The 20,757-nt window shown below is 41.4% G+C and overlaps 1 protein-coding gene and 1 long non-coding RNA gene across 7 annotated transcripts in view; one reads left to right on the plus strand and one right to left on the minus strand.

Annotated features, from left to right (window-relative positions):
- Positions 1 to 20,757, plus strand: part of ACOT11 (acyl-CoA thioesterase 11) — a 155,087-nt gene that overhangs the window by 84,408 nt on the left and 49,922 nt on the right. The window contains exon 1 of one of the 6 annotated variants that reach the window (XM_061633094.1): positions 17,826 to 17,908. The exons of the other annotated variants lie outside the window; for them this stretch is intronic. Within the exon in view, the coding sequence (XP_061489078.1) occupies positions 17,906 to 17,908 (3 nt within the window). The 5' untranslated portion in view covers positions 17,826 to 17,905. Of the gene's footprint in view, positions 1 to 17,825; positions 17,909 to 20,757 lie in introns of those variants that run through there. 6 annotated transcript variants of the gene reach the window in all.
- Positions 12,370 to 17,133, minus strand: LOC133387727 (uncharacterized). The gene is made up of 3 exons (XR_009763544.1): positions 16,686 to 17,133; positions 14,769 to 14,811; positions 12,370 to 13,620 (listed from the first exon to the last, which is right to left on the minus strand). It is a non-coding gene; the product is annotated as an uncharacterized LOC133387727 (long non-coding RNA).

The raw sequence follows: 20,757 nt of genomic DNA on the forward strand, positions 1-20,757 counted from the left end.
GACTGTTCCCCCTTTTCTTCTCATTTGATCATTGGTACATGTCAATTTTTATTTTAATGCATGAAGGTTTAAAATTTCATGTTGCACAGCACTGAGTCTGAGCTTGCAAGTTACTAAGTAGCAAAAAGGATGTCAATAAGATACATTACTCAGGTAGCAATTTTCTGTGTTCCCCAGCTTTCTGAGCATAGGTGGTGGTGATGATGACATTAAGACATGATGTTTCGCCCATCTCTGGTATAACTTTTGGCCTAATATGCACAAATAAGCTGATGTATGATGGCTACGTTAAAAGCAACTGTGGACAGAGGCCATGCATAACGTGTGGTTCATAATGTACCCATTTGACATGCTGATATGCCTATTTCTGACACATTATACAGCATCCCCTCCCTTTTACAAGCTTGTTTATATGAATCTGGCCTCGAGTTTTACATCTTGGCTAGTATGACTTAATGTACTAGAATTTCTAATTCAGAGAGGTCTGTTTTGCCAGTGTTACTTTTCATATTCTCATTTGCCTTCCCCTTCCCTCAGATCCAAGCAACTGCATATTGCCTCTGTTAGATGAGGGAAGAGTGGAAACTAGCTGTGAGCAAAGCAAGCCCACCCCCCTTCACAACAATACTTAGGGGGCTGTGCATAAATATCCCGGCTCTGCAGTAACACAGACGTGCAGTGACTTCTTATGAATGTTGCACAGTGAATATTAAGTTGCATTCCTGCACATTTAGAGGCTGTTGTCCTGATCCTGCATCCACTTGAAATCAAGAGAAGGAAAAAGGCCCATTAGGATGTCTAATTCCTGTTAGGAATACAAAGTCCTCTCCTGCAGTGTGTTTTGTAGGATTTTGTCTGCTGGTTTTTAATGACTTCTCTGCAGAGACATGCAGTGATTTAAAAAAAAAAAAAACCAGACTGTTTGACTCCTGCTTGACTAGGCCAGATTTCAATGCCTTGGCTTTCAAAGGCTTCAGTCCCTTCTAATCACACCCCATGTTAACATCGGATCCTATTCTTTATGCAGGATTTGTTAACTTCAGGGGAAGGTAACTGATTAATGGCAAAGATCCTGTTTAACACAACTTCTTTTTAAAAGAATGGGGAAAAAAGAGAAAATCCTTATCAGAGACTGGAGCAATTAGAACCTGTCCCTTAATTCTTTTTTATGTAGCTAAATACATTCAAGGGAGGGCAATTTAATATGACAACAAAGGTAATGTCAAGCTTCTGTCTTCATTATATTAAATGTTCTTCATTTTAAAGCCTAATTTCCCGAACTGAGACATTTTGCTGCAGCTCCAGATTCTGAGTTCTCTGAAGGAGGAAAATCAACCTCCACCATCAGCTTGGCCTTAATTATACAGCTTGTCTAGTTAACAGCTTGTCACTTTTTCTTCCTCGTATTGTTCATATTGAATAGTCATTTATTAGTGTCATTAGCTTTCCTTTCCTGAAGGGCAAGTAAACAAAAGCCTATCTTCTGAGAACTGATCAAAACCTCTGTTAGAATTAATTATCAGGCAGGGAAAATTAGCATTTTGCATCTCTTCCATTTTATTCCTAAGTGTGCATTTCTTTTTACATTTTTGAGCCGGCATCATGGAGCTGTCTAAAACCTATCAAATGGCCTAGCTTGCTTGCTGGCTCCCGCTTAAGTCTACATTTTTAGGAGTGATGGGTGACAGTGCTTCTAGGCTTGTTATTGAATGAGAGGTTCACATGCTGCTGCTGCTATTACTGTTACTATTACTGCCACTGCAAGAACATTGAGAAGGCCTGAAAAAGCACAAGAAGTGGTTTGGAAAAGTCCATACTGACACCATCTTTCTGAGCTGTGCAGTCTTTCCCCTTCATGCAGGCCATACAGTTGGTGTTGGACTCTCAGGTGCAAATCTTTGGAAAACTTTTGCTGAATGATGGCTTTAGTAAAGACCTACAGGCACACAGGAAGCTGCCTTATACCGAGTCGGACTTGTTGGTCCATCTGGCTCAGTATTGTCTACACTGACCGGCAGTGGCTTTTTGGTTTCAGGCAGGGGTCTCTCTGAGCTATGGGCCTTACCACATGGCCCATATCCTGGCATTCCACTGAGATGCAGGAGGATGGCCAGCAGGAAACACAGTTGACAAAAGATTTACAGCGGGGGAGGGCACAAGAGACTGCCATGATTGGATGATGGCCCTATTAGAGTAACAAGAGTCAGGTGGTTTGGGAAGGAATAGAGGGGGTGGGGTTAAAGACTAAACGATAAGAGGAAGATCTAGTGCCCTGTTGCTCAAGCAAAGAGCTGAGATTAATCTAGAAAGGTTAGTCTTCAGAAGGGTAGCTATTGTCCATTTGGGGGAGCCACGGTCAGGATTGTCCTGGTAGCTTTATTAGTTTCAGATCCTGCCTCATACAAAGGGCTAACAGTGCTGACTGTGTAACTGGGACCTTGCATAAACAACAATGGCAGTACTAAAAGTGTTTTTATTTGCCTCACTTGTCCATGGGTGCTTCCAGACAGTGGTTTAATACTGTAATTGGGACTTTGAGATATTGTGAATAGGTCAACAGTGAGGTTTTTTTTAAAAAAAATGTACTGGATTTCCCCATCGAAACTGCAAATCCAAATTAAATGAGGCAGGGGGAATGTAGACTGGCATTTTGGTGATGATGCTATGTGGATGATGCAAAAAAGTTGTGGGATTGGTGCTCCTCAGGCATACAGCAAACACGTGTCTGGAAGCATCCTAAAATGATGCTAGTGAATAGAAGAATATATTTGGACCTGTAGCTTTGCTGTAGAATCACTTCACGGCTCAGTCAGGTCACAGTTTCTTAGTTTCTGCTCCTCACAAAGAATAATAATAATCAACCATTGCATAGGTCTGTAGTGAAAATGCAAGATCCTAGATCTTAATCTTCTATGACTTTCACATCAGACAATGATGGTTTCTTCTTAAAGTTTAAAAACAAAATCCCCAAAAGAGGCAGTTATTTTTCTGTTATTCCAGATAGGCTTTCCTTCAGCTTTGTAAGCATTTTGGCATGCCTCAGTTTCTCATATAATCCCTCACCCTCAAATTTTGTTCATCAGTGTTTTGCTTTATAAAGGTAGAAGAACAGAGCAGGGAAGCATGGGTAGGCATAGAGGACAATATTGAAATTAGTGGGAAATTATTTGAGTAACTTAGTTGTGTATCACCCAGAGGAATTTAAACCTCTGCTGTCAATTGCATAATTTGATAGTAGGAATTGCAAGCCATTCAGACACTGTATGCACGTTTAGAAAAAAAAAGCTTTAAACAAACTTTCTCTGCCCTAAGTTGGCATGAAAAGACAAAATGTGTGCCTATGTAGCTACAGTATTCAAAGGGTTAACAGTTCATTTTCCAAAATTGTGTCATTTTCTCAAGAAGACTGTTCACTAGTTTCCATTAAGGCCAATCACAGGTTTCACAACAGAACAAAGAAAACAGGAACTAGAAAGTTATCTTTAACAAAATCAAAATTATTTATTTATTTATTTTATTAAATTTCTATACCGCCCCATAGCCGAAGCTCTCTGGGCGGTGTACAAACTAAAACTTCCATCTACAATTAAAACACATATTTAAACAATTTTAAAACTACATCCAAATTTCAAAATTGTAAACATTTTAAGACAGACAAAAACACATATTAAAATACTAAATACTAAAATACTAAAATGCTAAAATGCCTGGGAGAAGAGGAAAGTTTTAACCTGGCGCCGAAAGGATAGTAATGTTGGCGCCAGGTGTGCCTCGTCAGGAAGATCATTCCACAATTCGGGGGCCACCACTGAGAAGACCCTCTTTCTTGTTGTCATCCTCCGAGCCTCCCTCTGAGGAGGCACCCGGAGGAGGGCCTTCGATGTTGAGCGCAGTGTACGGGTAGGTTCATATTGGGAGAGGCGTTCCATCAGGTAGTGTGGTCCCAAGCCGTGTAAGGCTTTATAGGTTAAAACCAGCACTTTGAATCGAGCCCGAAAACATATAGGCAGCCAATGCAAGCGGGCCAGAATCGGTGTTATGTGTTCGGACCGCTTTGTCCGTGTCAATAGTCTGGCTGCTGCATTTTGCATGAGCTGCAATTTCCGAACCATCTTCAAAGGCAGCCCCACGTAGAGCGCATTGCAGTAATCTAATTTGGAGGTTACCAGAGCATGGACAACTGCAGCGAGATTTTCCCTGTCCAGATAGGGGCGCAGCTGGGCCACCAACCGAAGTTGGTAGAAAGCATTCCGGGCCACCGAGGCTACCTGAGCCTCAAGTGACAGGGATGAATCAAGAACAACTCCCAGGCTGCAAACCTGCTCCTTTAGGGGGAGTACGACCCCATCCAGAACAGGTTGAACATCTACCATCCGGTCAGAAGAACCTCCTACTAGCAGCATCTCAGTCTTGTCTGGATTAAGCCTCAGTTTATTAGCTCTCATCCAGTCCATTGTCGCAGCCAGGCAACGGTTCAGCACATTGACAGCCTTACCTGAAGAAGATGAAAAGGAGAAATAGAGCTGCGTGTCATCAGCATACTGATGGCAACGCACTCCAAAGCTCCTGATGACCGTACCCAACGGTTTCATGTAGATGTTAAAAAGCATGGGGAACAGAACTGACCCCTGCGGCACTCCATACTGGAGAACCCAGGGTGCCGAACAATGTTCCCCAAGCCCTACCTTCTGGAGGCGACCCGCCAAGTAGGAGCAGAACCACCGCCAAGCAGTGCCTTCTACTCCCAGATCAGCGAGTCTCCCCAGAAGGATACCATGGTCAATGGTATCAAAAGCCGCTGAGAGATCAAGGAGAATCAGCAGAGTCACACTCCTCCTGTCTTTCTCCCGACAAAGGTCATCATACAGGGCGACCAAGGCTGTCTCCGTGCCAAAACCAGGCCTGAAACCTGACTGAAATGGATCCAGATAATCGGTCTCATCCAAGAGTGTCTGGAGCTGGCTAGCAACCACTCGTTCCAGAACCTTGCCCAGGAATGGGACATTTGCCACCGGTCTATAGTTATTAAAATCTTCTGGGTCTAGGGAAGATTTTTTCAGAAGTGGTCTCGCTACCGCCTCTTTTAGGCAGCCAGGGACCACTCCCTCTCGCAGTGAGGCATTAATCACCTCCCTGGCCCAACCCGCTGTTCCATTCCTGCTAGCTTTTATTAGCCATGAGGGGCAAGGGTCCAGAAGTGGTTGCACGCACCTGTCCAAGCATCTTTGTCAACATCCTCGAGCTGCACCAACTGAAACTCATCCAAACAATCAGGACAAGGCTGTGCTCTGGATGCCTCCTGTGATTCAACTGCTATAACATTGGAGTCCAAGTCCTGGTGGATGCAAATGATCTTTTTCTGGAAGTGCTTAGCAAATTTATATGTTTAAAGTATTTTGAAATTGTGTTCAGGTAAGGAAGTGCTAATAGAATGTAGTAGGTACAGATGACGTATGACTGACAGGTGGGAGGGTGTGTGTGAGTGAGAATTCCGATGGGAGTTTTGAAGAGAAAAACTGTTGGGGTTTGACAGAGTTAGATAGGATTAGGGTTCAACAAGAGAACATCTAGTTAGAAGGGCTGTGGGTTTGGGGGAGGATTTAATTGGGATTAGTGTGGTAGGATATGGACAATAACATATTTATTTACTGTCACATTTGATATCTAGTATATTATTTATTTATTTATTGTATTTGTATACCGCCCCATAACCGAAGCACTCTGGGCGGTTTACAGTAACTAAAAACATTAAAAACAAATATACAAATTTAAAACACATCTTTTAAAAACAATTTAAAACACAATTTAAAATTTTAAAAACAATTTAAAAACACATGCTAAAATGCCTGGGAGAAGAGGAAAGTCTTGGCCTGGTGCCGAAAAGATAACAGTGATGGTGCCAGGCACACCTAGTCAGGGAGATCATTCCATAATTTGGGGGCTACCACTGAGAAGGCCCTCTCCCTTGTTCCACCCTCCGAGCTTCCCTCTGAGTAGGCACCCAGAGGAGGGCCTTAGATGTTGAGCGTAGTGTACGGGTGGGCTCGTATCGGGAGAGGCGTTCCATCAGGTATTGTAATAAAGATTATTTATTTCATTGAAAATCCCACATGTCAGTTTGGTCAAGAGGGCTACCATACTAAGATCCTACTCTGTACCTATACCAATTTTGCAGACAGATTACACCAGTGGTCACCTTTGGAGGAAAAGATGATGGGGCTGAGGCTTGTGGTTCAGAGGGCATATCTGACCTGGACTGAGGTGGACTTCCTGGGAATTTTGTGATCCAGGCATTTGGGAATCAGAAGGTGGTAATCCCAATATAGAAAACGATAAAATTAGCTTGTATGTAGTTGAGGGATTTTAAAAATGGAAGCCATAATATTAAGCAGACACATAAGTCATCATGGCCAGTGTTAAGTTTTAGTTAATCACCATAAGGATGAACTCTAACAGTACTTTGCAATATATCACTGATGGATACGTTGATTTTAGGATAGGCTTTCTTCAGCAAGAAAGATGTGATGGCTGTCTCAAGATTTGTGCAGGTGTTATGACTGCCGTGTGGAAGCTGCTTTAAATACCTACAAGACAGCTGTTTCTACATATTAAGCTCTATGTGGTGGCCATAATGTAGGCATATACAAATGTTAAGATAAGCAATGGAGACCCTGTTACCACCCTCTATGGTTTGAGGGGCTCTGTTGCTGTGAGAGGGCTTTTTCTTTGGTGGCCCCCATGTTGTAGAATGACATTCCCTCTGAGGCGCATCTTGTGTGCTGTAATGGGCCAACTCAGATAATGGCTTAAAATATGCATAAAATGTGCTGAAATCATTTACATTTGTTTGTGTTGCTTAGAATATGCTTAAGTTCTGCTGAAATAGCTTATAAAATCTATTTATTGCAATGTGTGTATAATGAATAAGAACCAAACAGTAAAAAGGAGTATTTTAAAGCTATCCCCCTTTTTCCTCTGGCTCCTAACTGAAGCTGTAATTTTCCTATGAAAGCATCTGGAACATACGTAGAGATAAGATATCTGGGCAGTCAGCCAACACTTTCTGGCTCTTTTAAGAGGAAGCTTATGTGGTGTGGCTGCAGACAGTTAACCAACTAGTTGTTAACACTAGTCGTGCCTGTGGTCTCTAGGAAAAGGCAGGAAGGTTGCTAGTGCCTCCTGTAGTAGGCAGCATAATTGATAAAGCCATGGGAACACGCCTTCCCTTTGATAAGAAAGTGCATAAAAGGCCAGGTTTTATAGCACTCAGGACCCCTCAGCTTTGCTGGAGTGAGGGGTCAAAGGAAGCAGGAGAACCATCCATCTATTCCATCCATGACATCTGATGGGTGATGTATTATGACATGGATTTCCATGTACTTTGGCTCTATAATATGACTTAGAGTTTAACTCAGTCCTTCATCTATTGTAACTTGTTTTCATGAAGAGTCTTCTACTTTGATGTTAAATGGCTATCTAGCAACTTCTTTCATGCTGATATATATTTCTTTTTGTCTGTTTCTGCAATGATGGCTAAGGCCACCTAGAATGCATTTTATTAGTTGTAGTGTGCAAGATATGAATGAATGCTATGCATTATAAAGACTGTTCTGTCTGAAGTCTGACTCCCAAACAAATTGTCTGGTAACTCCCAGGACTCAAGAATTCTTAAGTGGGGTCTCCTCTATCTTGCACCTGCACTAAATGACTGCTGTTGATAACCTGTGAGCTTAAGTGAACTAACGTTTGACATACAAGGACTCTACATAGACACGGAGGAAGGGAGAAAGCAGGAACCCTCAACCCTTGCATTTACTGGCAAGGGAGCCAGCCTTGCCAACATCAGTGCTATCATTGTATGCTTTTTGATGATTGGTCAAGACAACTAGTTATCTTTCCTCCAGCTGCATTGCTGTTCTCTGGTGATGTTTTGTTCATTATTAGTTCATTCTACGGTTTTAATTTTATGATTTTCATGTAAATTGCACATTTTATTGGGACATTTTTTGTAATCTGCCCTGAGGTCATTTGGTCAAGGGTGGACTATAAGTACAAATAATGTGTTTTAGAAATTTTGAAAACATAAGGTAACAGCTTTTATGGTTGTGGTGAAATAAACATGTGACTATTTATTTATTAGCAGTATTTATGCCACCCAATAACAGTTTTCTGTGGGTGGCTTACATTCAAACCATTAAAATAGATGAATTGCAGAATAAAAACATTCCACAAATCCCAGCATATAAATGTTCAGCAGCAAATAATAAAAAAGCACAGTATCACTAAAAGTTGTTATATGCCTTCAAATTGATTACGACTTATGGCAATCCTGTGAATCTTTTTTGGATATATTCATAGAGTTTTCGTGGTAAGAGGTATTCGGAGGTGGTATACAAGTATAAATCTGATAACATTCAGTGGATTTAGAAGCTCACAATTTAAAAGCCTTGGGGGGAAAAAGGCCTTTACTTGGTGCTGTAAAGACCCCCAACCTCTGGGAAGGGCATTCTGTAATTGGGGTGCCACCACCACATTTCCCTAGTAGCCACCTGTTGCACTTCAGTTGGTGAGGGCACCTGGTGAATGCCACCTCCTCTAAAAGGCATGACTTGCAAGCCAATCCATGGGTTCAGTATCTAAAATTGGCAAAGTTGGCAGTACTGAGGCAAAGGCACCACTATTTCACATCGAGTTGAACTCAAGTGCACATTTGCTTGGCTCATGCAATCCTTCTCAGAATGTTTTTATGGATTGCCCTGAGTCTTGGAAAAGACATTATTGAAAGTTCAGGTCATATGACCAGCTGTCAGGGCTGTGTGTTTCACATTCACAATGGTATTCATTTGCAATTGGAGAATCTAAAGCTCTCTTGCTTGCACACTAACTTAAATGCACTTTAGACTGGCTATTACCTTTTTATGTGCTTACTGTGCATAGAATTCTTAAAGTCTCTACTTGAACCACTGAGCCGCTCCCTATAGTTTATCTAGTTCCAGGAAGCTTACTTCTTGGGACTTTAGGTGCCAGAAGATCAGGAACAGTGAGTATCAGGCATACAGCTATGTATGTACTCTGAAGCAGTTTCCTCTGTGAGCAGTGGAATTTACATCCAGGTGAATGTGCATACAATTACATGATTCCTGTTATGTATTATAGCTTACTACTGAAATGGTGTAACTGTGCTCAGCACATGCCATGGGATTTTTTTTGTGTTGAACTGCTTTCAAGACACTGTACTTTGGTGGAACCACAAAAGAAAACAGTGGCTTTTAAGTTTGTTTTAGTAGTTTCTCTCGGCCATATGAAGGCAGGCAGGAAGGCTCTTGGGTGATGGCTCTGCCCCCCAACTTCTTCTCTTTCTGCACTTAGATTTTATTATTTTGCTACTGTGTTAGCAGCAGGAGCACTGGCAACCTCTCCACCTTGTTCTGAGGAAGGTCCAAGTGAGATAGTCCACGACTGATAGAAAAAAGAAGCAGAATCTAAGGGGCTTGCAGGATGTGCTGAGGTTCACAAAGATGGAAAACCAAAATGCCCTTGAAATGCAGTATGTCCATTTGGACCTAGACCATCAGGCTTGTCACTTTCACCCTAGCAAAGCAAAGGCATAAGCTTGCCAGTTTATTAATAGCACAGCAAAGACATAGGCTGGTCAGTTTCACCTTAAAGTAAAGGCACAGGCTTGAAAGATTATCCATAGCAAAGCAGACACAGTTTGTTCAGTTTTACCTTAAAGCAAAGGTTGAAAGTTTATCCATAGCATAGCAAAGCTGGTAAATTTCACCTTTTTTAAAAAAAGCCTTCCTTAAAAGGAGCTTTTTTCCTGGAGGATTTGTTAACTGAGGCATTACAGGCGGGCCCCGCTTATACGGCAGGTTCCGTTCCGGACTGCCGCCATAAAGCGGAACCCATTGAGTATAATGGGGCGGGTTGCGCAAAAATGCCGCAAAATGCCACAAAATGCCGCAAAAGCACAAAATTGGCTTTAAAACGGGGAATTTCCCGCAGCCGCATTAGCGTAACGCTGGAAAGTGAAGCGCTGGTAAGCGGGGCCCTACTGTACTGTATTCAACTGTAAGCACCGCTCATTTATTTTTCAGTTCAAGTGACCGCTAATATCAAGTGGTCAGTTCTGCTGAAATTGAGTAAACCCTTTCAGTTGATATGCTTAAATAATTGAGTTGTTTTGTGCCTGATCCACTGACAAAAAGTAGTTAGTTGATATTTCAGTTCTTAAGTTTCTTCCTCATGTTGCATGCTTTCAGGATATGATGACTGGTCTTAGAAGAACTGCATTTCCTATTGAAATTGTGAGTTGGGAAAGTCTTCGCTCTAAAATGGCTTTTGTTCTAAGGTTGGTCCTGCTTTGCATAACTTCTTTTTTCTAGCAAGTTGTTAATGAAAGATGCAAATAATGGTGTTGGGTATTCAAATTTTATTACATACTACATTTCTTGAATCCACATGACAACCAAAGGTTTAATAGACAGTCTGTTAGAACAATGAGCAGTTAAACTGGATCCATGCTGCGAGCTAAATGCAATTGCTGTTGTGGCATTTACATGGAACTGAGAGAAGGGGTGTAGTAGAGGGAATGTAGGGCAGGAGCAAGGACAACACCTACTGAAGCAGTATTTGCCAGTGGTGTACTCTTGCAGAGTTAAGAGGACAGTTTTGGCTTTGCCCACGACCTCTTTTGTTAGGTAGGGTGAAAGTGATTGGCCAAGGTTACACTGTGAACTTCACAGTTGATCAGGAATGTGAACCTACATTTTGCTAGTCAAAGTCCAACATTTTAACCACAGTACCACTCTTTACCAGCTCAGTATTCTATGACTGTCAGCAGATACTAATACAATGGGTATTACACTGTGCTCTGCAACTCTTTTAAGCTAACACACACACACACACACACACACACACACACACACACACACAAACATGGAGATCAACACAACTGCCTGCACTTTTTGGCCTCTCCTTGGGGGCATGTCTATAGAGTCTCTTTGAGGGTGTGGTTATAGAGGCTGCTACAATGAGCTCCTTTACTTCAAAATTTACCACTGCACCACTGGTTTAGAGTGAATGTTGGACTGTTCTACACCATTCTTGATTTTAAGAGATAAAAACAATTGTTCCAGATTTTTAAATGCTTCCCATGTTTTATTTTATAAAAACAATGTCCTTCATTATCTCCATTTGCTGTTGCAATGACACTCAACAATCCCTTTTCATTTCGATTAGCACCACAGGCACTTGCTCCGATTCATTGCTCCTGTGGGTGCCTGTGCTGTAACGTAATTGCTCTTCAGCAGCTCCAGGATGCTTCAGTCATGGCATTGAAGCTGATGTCATGTGATCTGTGTGTAGATTTCTATAGAGAGCACAAGACAAACTTGTTCTCCGAGAAAGAAAGCAGCCATTGACCCTTGCTCTGTACGTAGCATCTGCCTGTGGGCAATCGTGGTGCTTTCCAAGATGTTCCCAGCAAGCTTGATCAGTCCAGGGATGGGAAAACCTGTTGCTGCTTAATGGCTTATCATTAGTTGGCTGGAGTAGTTTGATTAATAAATCTAAACTATTGTTGCCACACTGGAGAATAAGAATAGGAATGAAAAATAGGTAAGGTAAGACTGTACTTTTTTCTTTTTTATGAAACTTAATGATCAGTATAGGACAACGTGTGAGTTTCTATGTTGCACATAACTCTTTGCCAGACTTGCCCGGTGAATAAAGGCACTGCCATTGCTCCTGATCAAATCAAGTGTGTACTGAACAGAATGTCTAATACAACTTCTTTTGTTTCACCCACATACATAAATGATATTTGATCATTATGATTACAAATACTCTTGCAAAGAAAAATGTTTATGGACAAAAATGGCTTATTGTATATGAGCATCAGGCCACTGTAATCTCTGTCCTTCTAGTGTTCTTTGAAATGACTGGAATCTACCCATGTGGTAATTGCTTAAAAGTAGGGGTGGCCCACATGAATTGTTGTTTGTGTTTGTGTTGCTCTCATTCATCTTCTCAGTCCTATTCACTGCCATTATTCCCTTATGTACGGCTGCTTCAGTGGCACTTACTATTTTTATTACTGTGTCATCATCTTCCCCAGTTTTAGTTACATGAGCAATCCTAGCCAATAACATCACAATGCCACATAGCCATTGGATTTGACTATGTGACATCGCCTGAAGGCAAATAAAGCAAAGTTGGTGAAGGGAGAGTGTTCCAAAGCTGCTGAAAATGTTTCATTTGATTTAGATTTATTAAACTTGTACATTCCTTTGTATACTAAAAAAATTCTCAGAGTGAGACCCTCCTGTAGATATCACGACACAGTGAGACACGGTGAGACCAGAGTTCAATTTCGGAGCCCCCCTCGTAATTCTGGTCTCCGCTTTTATTATTACCTCCGCCTGGAGGCGTGGATTATTTTTTCTCCATAAACAGCCTATGACCTTTAACTATTGTATAACATCACGTACATACATAGGACAACAGCATATCTACGTGGCAATATGCAGGCAGTTATTTAACCACTACAGATGTCAGTATCGTTTACAGCCATAAAGTTAACCACATCCTGTTTTTCCACTGGTCAGATCGCAATGTCTTGAGAGATAGTGTACTGAGAACAGCAGCGTGGTTTGCCAACGTATGCTGTTCATTCAGTCCACCCCACATCTCCCCCTTTTTTATTTTTTAGCAAAAAGTAATTACTACGTAATGGTCGCGGAGCAACAGGTGTACACGTCTGGAAAAGGTATTGTAAAAAACAGCATAAGCCTATACTTAAAATGAGTAAAAGAATAGCATATCTAAGAATCTGACTTAGCCATCCGAGCACACGTATTATTAATGGAATTTGCAACATGTGATGTAAATAATTGAAAAGCATCAACAGGCAGCTGGAAGGTTGGAGTTCCCCAATTCGAAACAGTATGATATTTAATCTCTGAAGTATTCATGAATCGCCCAAGTCCTGTAATGTTCCCAATATCCCCAGGTGCTTTGCATACGGGTATTAAACATGTTCCCAACATACCCATTTCCTGTACATGTTCAGTCATGCAAAAGTCACTCACATTTGTCATTCTTGCTAACTGAACCCAGATATTGTGTTGAAACCGCATCCCCAACTCCTGCCCCAACCTGTCAGCCCCGGCGCTTCCTAAAATCCAACAAATGCAAAGTACAAAAATAGAATTTGTATTTAAAGACGCAATTAAAGCAAGAATGGTATTCTCAGTTGTCTTGTCCACCCCGGCTTGTTCCATTGCTTTTTCTGCTTGTGTTGCTAAGTTCTTTATTTGGCCCCAAGTCACGGGAGGTTGCGGAACATTCCGACCACGCTTCCTGGAAGACATCCCAGTATCCTGAAGTTGCAGAGAAAAATTAGGGATGGGATTCTTAAGATTATCGTGCCAGGACATCGTCTTTCCAGGGCCGGATACACCTAGCAGGTACCCACACAGGACCGTCAGGCGTAGACACAGCCGCGTAACCTCGACCCCACGTTATAAGCGGAACTGGGCCTTTCCACTCTGGATTTGGTAGTTGCCGAAACTGCACCCGCGGGGCAGGTAGAGACTCCGACTGCTGAAAATGCCGCTGCGCTCGAGTAGAAAAGGAAAAATGAGTATTGGGAGATTGAGACAAATTTAAATGATTAATGGTAAACAACACTTGTGCCAGCCACTCCTCTTTGGTGGCCAATCCCAGTGGTACTCCTCCTTTTTGTTTTTGTTTAAGCAAATGCTCTTTAAGGGTACGATTGGTACGTTCGACGACAGCTTGACCTGTAGAATTATAAGGAATACCAAACAAATGTGTAATGGACCACTTAGTGCAAAACTGTGCAAATTGCTGTGAAACATATGCAGGGCCATTATCAGTTTTTATCGTCTGAGGTTGGCCCATGATGGCAATAGAACGAATGACATGATTAATAACATTCTTAGTTTTTTCCCCTTTCTGAGGAGTTACCCATATGTATCCGGAATATGTATCTACTGTAACATGCAAATACTTCCATGGGGAGAAAGTAGGAAAATGTGTAACATCCATTTGCCACAACTGGTTAACTATGAGACCTCGTGGGTTCACTCCTGGTTCTGGGGATAGAGTTAACTGTGTGCATTGGGGACATTGTTGAATAATGGCAGAGGCTTCCTGGGCAGTAAGATGGAATTGCTTCTGGAGTGCTTTAGCATTTTGATGATGAAGGGCATGACTTTCTATGGGTGTGCAAAGGAGGGCACGAAGAGCCTCCACTTTCCAGATTTCTTTTTAATCACAAACACTGGGGTGTTATAAGGGCTATTACTTTCTGCTATATGATCAGCTTCCAGTTGCTCCTTTACCAGTTGGTGCAGAGCTTCTAATTTTTCTTTGGGTAAGGGCCATTGTTCTACCCAAATGGGTATGTCTGTCTTCCATTGTAAAGGAAGAGCTGCCTTTTGTTGGCTAATCATTAATAACAATGGTGGTCTGGAATTGCTCCAGTAAATCCCTTCCCCACAGATTTACTGAAATGTCCAAAATACAAGGGCGAATGTGGGCTATACGATCACCATCAAGAGCAACAACTTGTATCCAATCCTTACTCCGTTTTGAATCCTGAGCTCCGCCCACTCCCCACACAGAAGGGGCCACTTCTACTGGCCAAGAGGATGGCCAGTTATGTTCAGCAATTACTGTGACATCTGCCCCAGAATCTATAATACCTTCAAAAATAACATTGTTTAAACAATACTTACGAACCGGTTTCTCCCTGGTCACTTCTGCCAGTACTGCAGCTATCTGTGGATGGAAAGGATTACCTGAAATACTCACACTCGGCGATTTCGTCCTTGTAGATCCGAATCCACCAGTACGTTTTTGGGAGGAAGTGTTCGATGTGAAAAGACGATATGGCAATAACAATAGTTGCGCAAAAGAATCTCCCTTCTTCAACTGAAGGGGAAGGTGACTCCAATACTGAATATAAATAATTCCCTGATAATCAGAATCAATAACACCAGGTACCACCATTATATTATTCTTGGAAGCAGAGGATCGCGGTAGTACAAGGCCTACGGTGCCTTCTGGTAAAGGGCCAGTGAGTGTGGTAGGCATTAAAAGAACTGCTCCAGGCAAAGGAACATCTTTTGACTCTGCATGTATTAAATCAATTCCAGCGCTTCCTTGAGTAGCAGGGGTGGGTACACTTCCTTGAGATTCGGGGCTGGAAGCCTGCCCCAAGTTCAGTTTCCCTCAATAGGACGGGAAGACACATTGGTATTGGTAGTGGGAGCTGAACGACACTGATTAGCCCAATGATAACCCTTTTTACATTTCGGACAGATCTTCTTTGGCCGGTTTGTAACAGTGCCCCCACCTTTAAATGCTCCTCCGCCAGGAGCCCGACATTCCCTTCTGAAATGACCAGGCTTTTGACAATTAAAACAATTGCCTGTAGGTTTGTTACCCTGTCTTAATGCCCCAGCTAACAATGTCATGGCATGAACATGTGTACCTACCTCTGCACAAGCTTGAATCATGTCTCCCAATTCATATTGCGGTCTATGAATAATGTTTTTCAAAATCTTTTTACAGTCTGTGTTAGAATTCTCGTAAGCTAATTTTAACAATAATTCCCCTTGTGCCTGAGGGTTATCAACCTGCCGTGTCAGAGCCTCTTTCAAACGGTCAACAAACTGAAAATAGGGCTCTGTTGCTTGCTGCCGTACATTCGTAAAAGAACGTAAGGGTTCTTTCCCAGCAGGCACCTTTTTAAATGCTTTCTGTATACACTCAGCAGTTCGATGAAATGCGGCTTCAGGCAATACCCCTTGTTGTGCTATGGTAGCAAAATTACCTGACCCATAAATTTGCTCGGGAATGATATTAGCATCCCCAGCTGCTATAGCAGCATGTCTAAATTCTTGGTCCCAAACTACATATTGCGAAGGAGTCAAAATCATCCTAAAGAGATCCTTCCAATCTTGAGGGATCATGTTATATCCAGTAGCTACTCCTTCCAACATCCCTTGTACATAATTAGCCGTAATCCCATATTCTCTTACTGCCTTATTTATTTCTCTAATAACAGAAAACGGAAGAGCTGTCCAAGTTGCTATGCGATTATTAGCATTATTAGGATCTGGCTGATATGTAACGGGAAAAGCTGAAATTGTACCCTCCCAGTCTCCCATTTCTTCCATAGATAATAATCCTGAGGCTGCAGCCTGAGCTATGGCTGCTTTAACCTTCCCAGTAACCTGTTCTTGTTGGACTGGAGGGCTATATGGAGGAGCATTTACAAATTTCTCAATATCCTTTTCAGGTGTAGGTAAAGAAAGTTGGGGATAAAGAGGAGTTTTCTGGTCAGAATTGGCAAACAGCGATGTCTCTTTTATCCCTAAATGACTAATGGCCTCAGCACACTTTTGCCATAATAAGAGATGGTGAATAGGTGCTCTTGGTTCTTCATGTAATTTTCTCCCTATCTTTATCCAATCTGACTGACGTAGTGATCCTTGCTCTGGATACCATGGACATTGACATTGAATTGTTTTTAACAATGATTCAATGTGAGAACGACTTATAAAAGCTGAGGTATCCTGTTTTAAAATTTTTTGTAGCTCTTGTGCATGAACCTTCTGCTGAGCTGACAATTCCCCCCCCATACTCACGAATGGGAGCTGTACGCTGAGGTGCACCGTTGGCTGATCCTGCCAGTGGGTATGAGGGTGTTTGTTCTGAATCACGTCGGGGTCACCAGATGTAGATATCACGACACAGTGAGACACGGTGAGACCAGAGTTCAATTTCGGAGCCCCCCTCGTAATTCTGGTCTCCGCTTTTATTATTACCTCCGCCTGGAGGCGTGGATTATTTTTTCTCCATAAACAGCCTATGACCTTTAACTATTGTATAACATCACGTACATACATAGGACAACAGCATATCTACGTGGCAATATGCAGGCAGTTATTTAACCACTACAGATGTCAGTATCGTTTACAGCCATAAAGTTAACCACATCCTGTTTTTCCACTGGTCAGATCGCAATGTCTTGAGAGATAGTGTACTGAGAACAGCAGCGTGGTTTGCCAACGTATGCTGTTCATTCAGTCCACCCCACACCCTCCCATTTCAGTCCTGTTTACAAAGCTACCATGTGCATTTTATGTAACTATAGGGGAAGTGATTGTTTGTAGCTTCCATCAGTATAGCTAAGCCCAGTATTGCCATCCCTGTTTCCCCAGATTTCTAAGTGGCTTCTGAGGGGTGTTACTGCTTGAGCTTTAACCATGTAATTAGAGGCTACACATCTCTGCCTTCCCCCGGGGTGTGTGTGTAATAAATTCCATGTGGCTACCTTTTAAGAAGTAACCTTGTGATTCACAGTCCTAGATCCACTCTTGGTTCATTATTTGGAAAGGAAGTTGTATTAAAATGTTGTTGTTAAATGTGTACCTCCACAAGCTTGTTTGCTTTGTTTTACCAACATAATTTTGTTCTAACAACAGCTTGCACCTTACCTATTGCATCTGTGTAGAGGAATGCAGCAACATTCTTAAGAATTAGTGCTGAGTCACATTGCTTACACAACATCAATTTAGAATGAAAGATTGGTTTAGCTGGCTTGTATCTTTTTAAGTGGCCAAAAAAAAGCTAAATATAGATACCTCTGGCTTATCATGTTTACTTAGGCATGGACTTGGCTTAAAATTAGATAGCAGGTTTCAATTAAGAGGGTGCCAGTTACACACAAATGTAACAGACAAGTGTCAATTCAGCACTAGAATTCTTCTGGCATGTCTATATTGCTAATTACCTGCTAAATGGTTTTGGCTTCCCTGCGTTAATCCATGGCTGGGAGAAAAACTGGAAATGATTTTGCTGCAAAATGGTGAGATCTCTGTCTTTGGAACTACACTGCAGCCTTCTTGCTAACCTAAGGTTTTAGAATTCCTGTATCAGTAGCTATATAAATGGAATACATTTGGAAGTCCTGAGAAAAGTAGAATCTCTCCAAGAGGATGGACTCCATTCTGCTGTGGACCCAGAGATGTTGTTTTAATGGGAGATTACTTCCATTGCACCCTGCAGTTGCTTCCTTTTATTACACTGTTAGGTTAATTTCAAGCTGATACAATGAGGAAGTCCTAACTGATGTACAGAAGGGGGGGGCACAGCTAGGCCAAGAAGAGGAGGAAAGGTCAGGAACAAAATTCTAGACTTGTGTCTGCTGTCTGGTGAATTACTCATATTCAGATTAAGGTCATTTTTGATGCAATATTGGTATAAAAAAGGAGCTGTCAGCTCAAATTCTGAAAACTAAGAGCCAAGAGATGGGTGTCTACAAGTACTTCTGCCCATTTTTCCTGTAAAGTTTTTCTATACAAGTCAAAAATCATCCAACAAACAATGCTTCCTTTTTTATTTCAGTGAGGGATTTGAAGAGAGCTGATGAATTTTTGTTTTGTTTTTATTAAGATTTTTGACTGTATACATTTTGGATTTGTGAGGATACACTGTATGTGCATGATTATATTCTATTAAAATAACTGATAAAGGTATTGAAATTCTAAGAATACTATAATAAGCATTTCAGATTGATTATGAATCAATTACAGATTATGAATCAGTTTATTTTTTGTACATCACATATGTAAAAAATCTGAATGCAGAAACCAAAATTGGTATCCTCTACACATTTAGGCTGCTTCAACCAGGCTGATGTCAGTAGGATGAGAGCAACTTAATTCTGTAGGATTGTAGCCAGAGAAAACTAGCTGGGCAATTAAAAACATATTTGTATGAATTTAAAGATTGTTTCTTTAATAATTGAAAATAATAATAGAAAAACATGTATATTTTCAGGGAGAAATGCTCTGTTAAAAGAGAAATTTCCCCTTTTACCTAACCTATACAAGGGATATGATATAGCTCCAAAGGCAGTGTCTAACTTGCAGGCAGTGCAGAAAGGAAAAAGGTTTTTAGGCTAGTGACTTGATCTATTCTGAATAGTAGATGAGTCATTCAGAATGATCATGTGCTGACGTATGTGGTAAGGATGCTCTATGCATAGAGTTTGCCACCCTGGGCTCCTGCTGAGAGGAAGGGTGGGATATCAGTCAATCAATCAATAATAGAGGTTCAATAAATAGTTTTACGTATTACAAAACAGACATTTCAACTTCTTTAAAACTCCAAAATCCACAATTGGGCAATATCTTGATTGGGACCAACCAAGATGACATAAAAGCATGTGATTTTAACGTTTTTCAAATTATAGTCTGTCTTTTGACTATATGGGCCTTTTAAAGAAACCGAAACTGACCATAACAGCATGCATTTTTGTTTCATTGCAATTAATATTAGTATGTGGGGACTTTGGTATCTGCTATGTGGGTGTTCTATTAATTGTTATATTAAAATGTTATGGTTCATCTATTCAGGTATTTAGGCCACCCTATTTCTAGGCTTTGGAGAAGATTCTAGTTTTATTCTCTTCCCTGCTCCCCCATAAGCTTATACATTAAAAAAACCTAAGCCCTCTTTACAAACTGACTCTGCCAAAACTCCAGCTCAAATAATTAAAAAAGATCTCTTTGGAACAGGCTTTTCTGGCGATGCCCAAAAAGAAACATTTGCTCCGGGGCCAATTTGGAATGGCATGTGTTGTATTTCCCTATTCCAGCACCTTTCTCAAGCAGGAAGGTACTTCTATAAAGATGTGGTATAGAGTGGGGGGGGGATTACACTCTTTCTGTCTCTCAAAGAGCACTTCCAAGAAAAGTTCAGATGTTTATGTGAATTAACCTTGGGGTAGGCTACACCAGGGAGTTAACCCCAAGCCAGCAAGACCCTCTGTTTTGTGTGTATGTGGCTTAAAAGAATCATTGAACTTCAATAGCTTTTCAGTGCCTAACCCTCAGCAAATCCCAGCTTTTGTGTTTCAGCTAAGCAAATAATTGCTAGCTTCTCATGTCCAAGCCTATGTGAAAGGGGAGTCTATTTTACCGGTAGCGAAACTATACACCTTGTTTAGCAAGTGTGTAGTAGGTGTGCTAGGGAGGAGTCTCATTTCAGTGCTAAGGGCCGCTGTCCTTTTTACCTTTTTTCTCCCTCTCTCCACAACACCACTGCTGTTCTTGGTACCTAAAATAAGTTGTGTTTTCTAATATACAAAAATGAATATCCTAGACAAAATGCAAAATATAGTGGGGCAATAGTGTCACAAGTATCTTTTTGAAACTGATGCATTTACAGTTGCCTCCCAGCACATTTATCTGAACCAAAATGGAAATCTGTGTTACCAAAAAACCTTTTTTAAAAAACACCAGTATTATGTGTGTGAGGTAAACGTTATGTTAAGCAGCCTTGAGTTTTGCCTGAGCGGAGAGTTTGTCTCACTGCTTCACCTCCTAATTGTTGACAAATGGAATGCAACAAGGAAGAGTTGAAAGGGGAGTCCTCCCCCCCCTCTTTCTGCCCACCCCAGTATGCATGGCTGATACCTGCTATGTGTGTGTTATGTGCCTTCAAGTCGATCACAGCTTATGGCGACCCTATGAGTCAGTGACCTCCAAAAGCATCTGTTATAAACCACCCTGTTCAGATCTTGTAAGTTCAGGTCTGTGGCTTCCTTTATGGAATCAATCCATCTCTTGTTTGGTCTTCCTCTTTTTCTACTTCATTCTGTTTTTCTCAGCATTATTTCTAGTGGAGCATGTATTGTCATGTCTGAAGTTC

Source organism: Rhineura floridana, chromosome 6, assembly GCF_030035675.1.
Source record: "Rhineura floridana isolate rRhiFlo1 chromosome 6, rRhiFlo1.hap2, whole genome shotgun sequence".
NCBI lineage: Eukaryota > Metazoa > Chordata > Lepidosauria > Squamata > Rhineuridae > Rhineura > Rhineura floridana.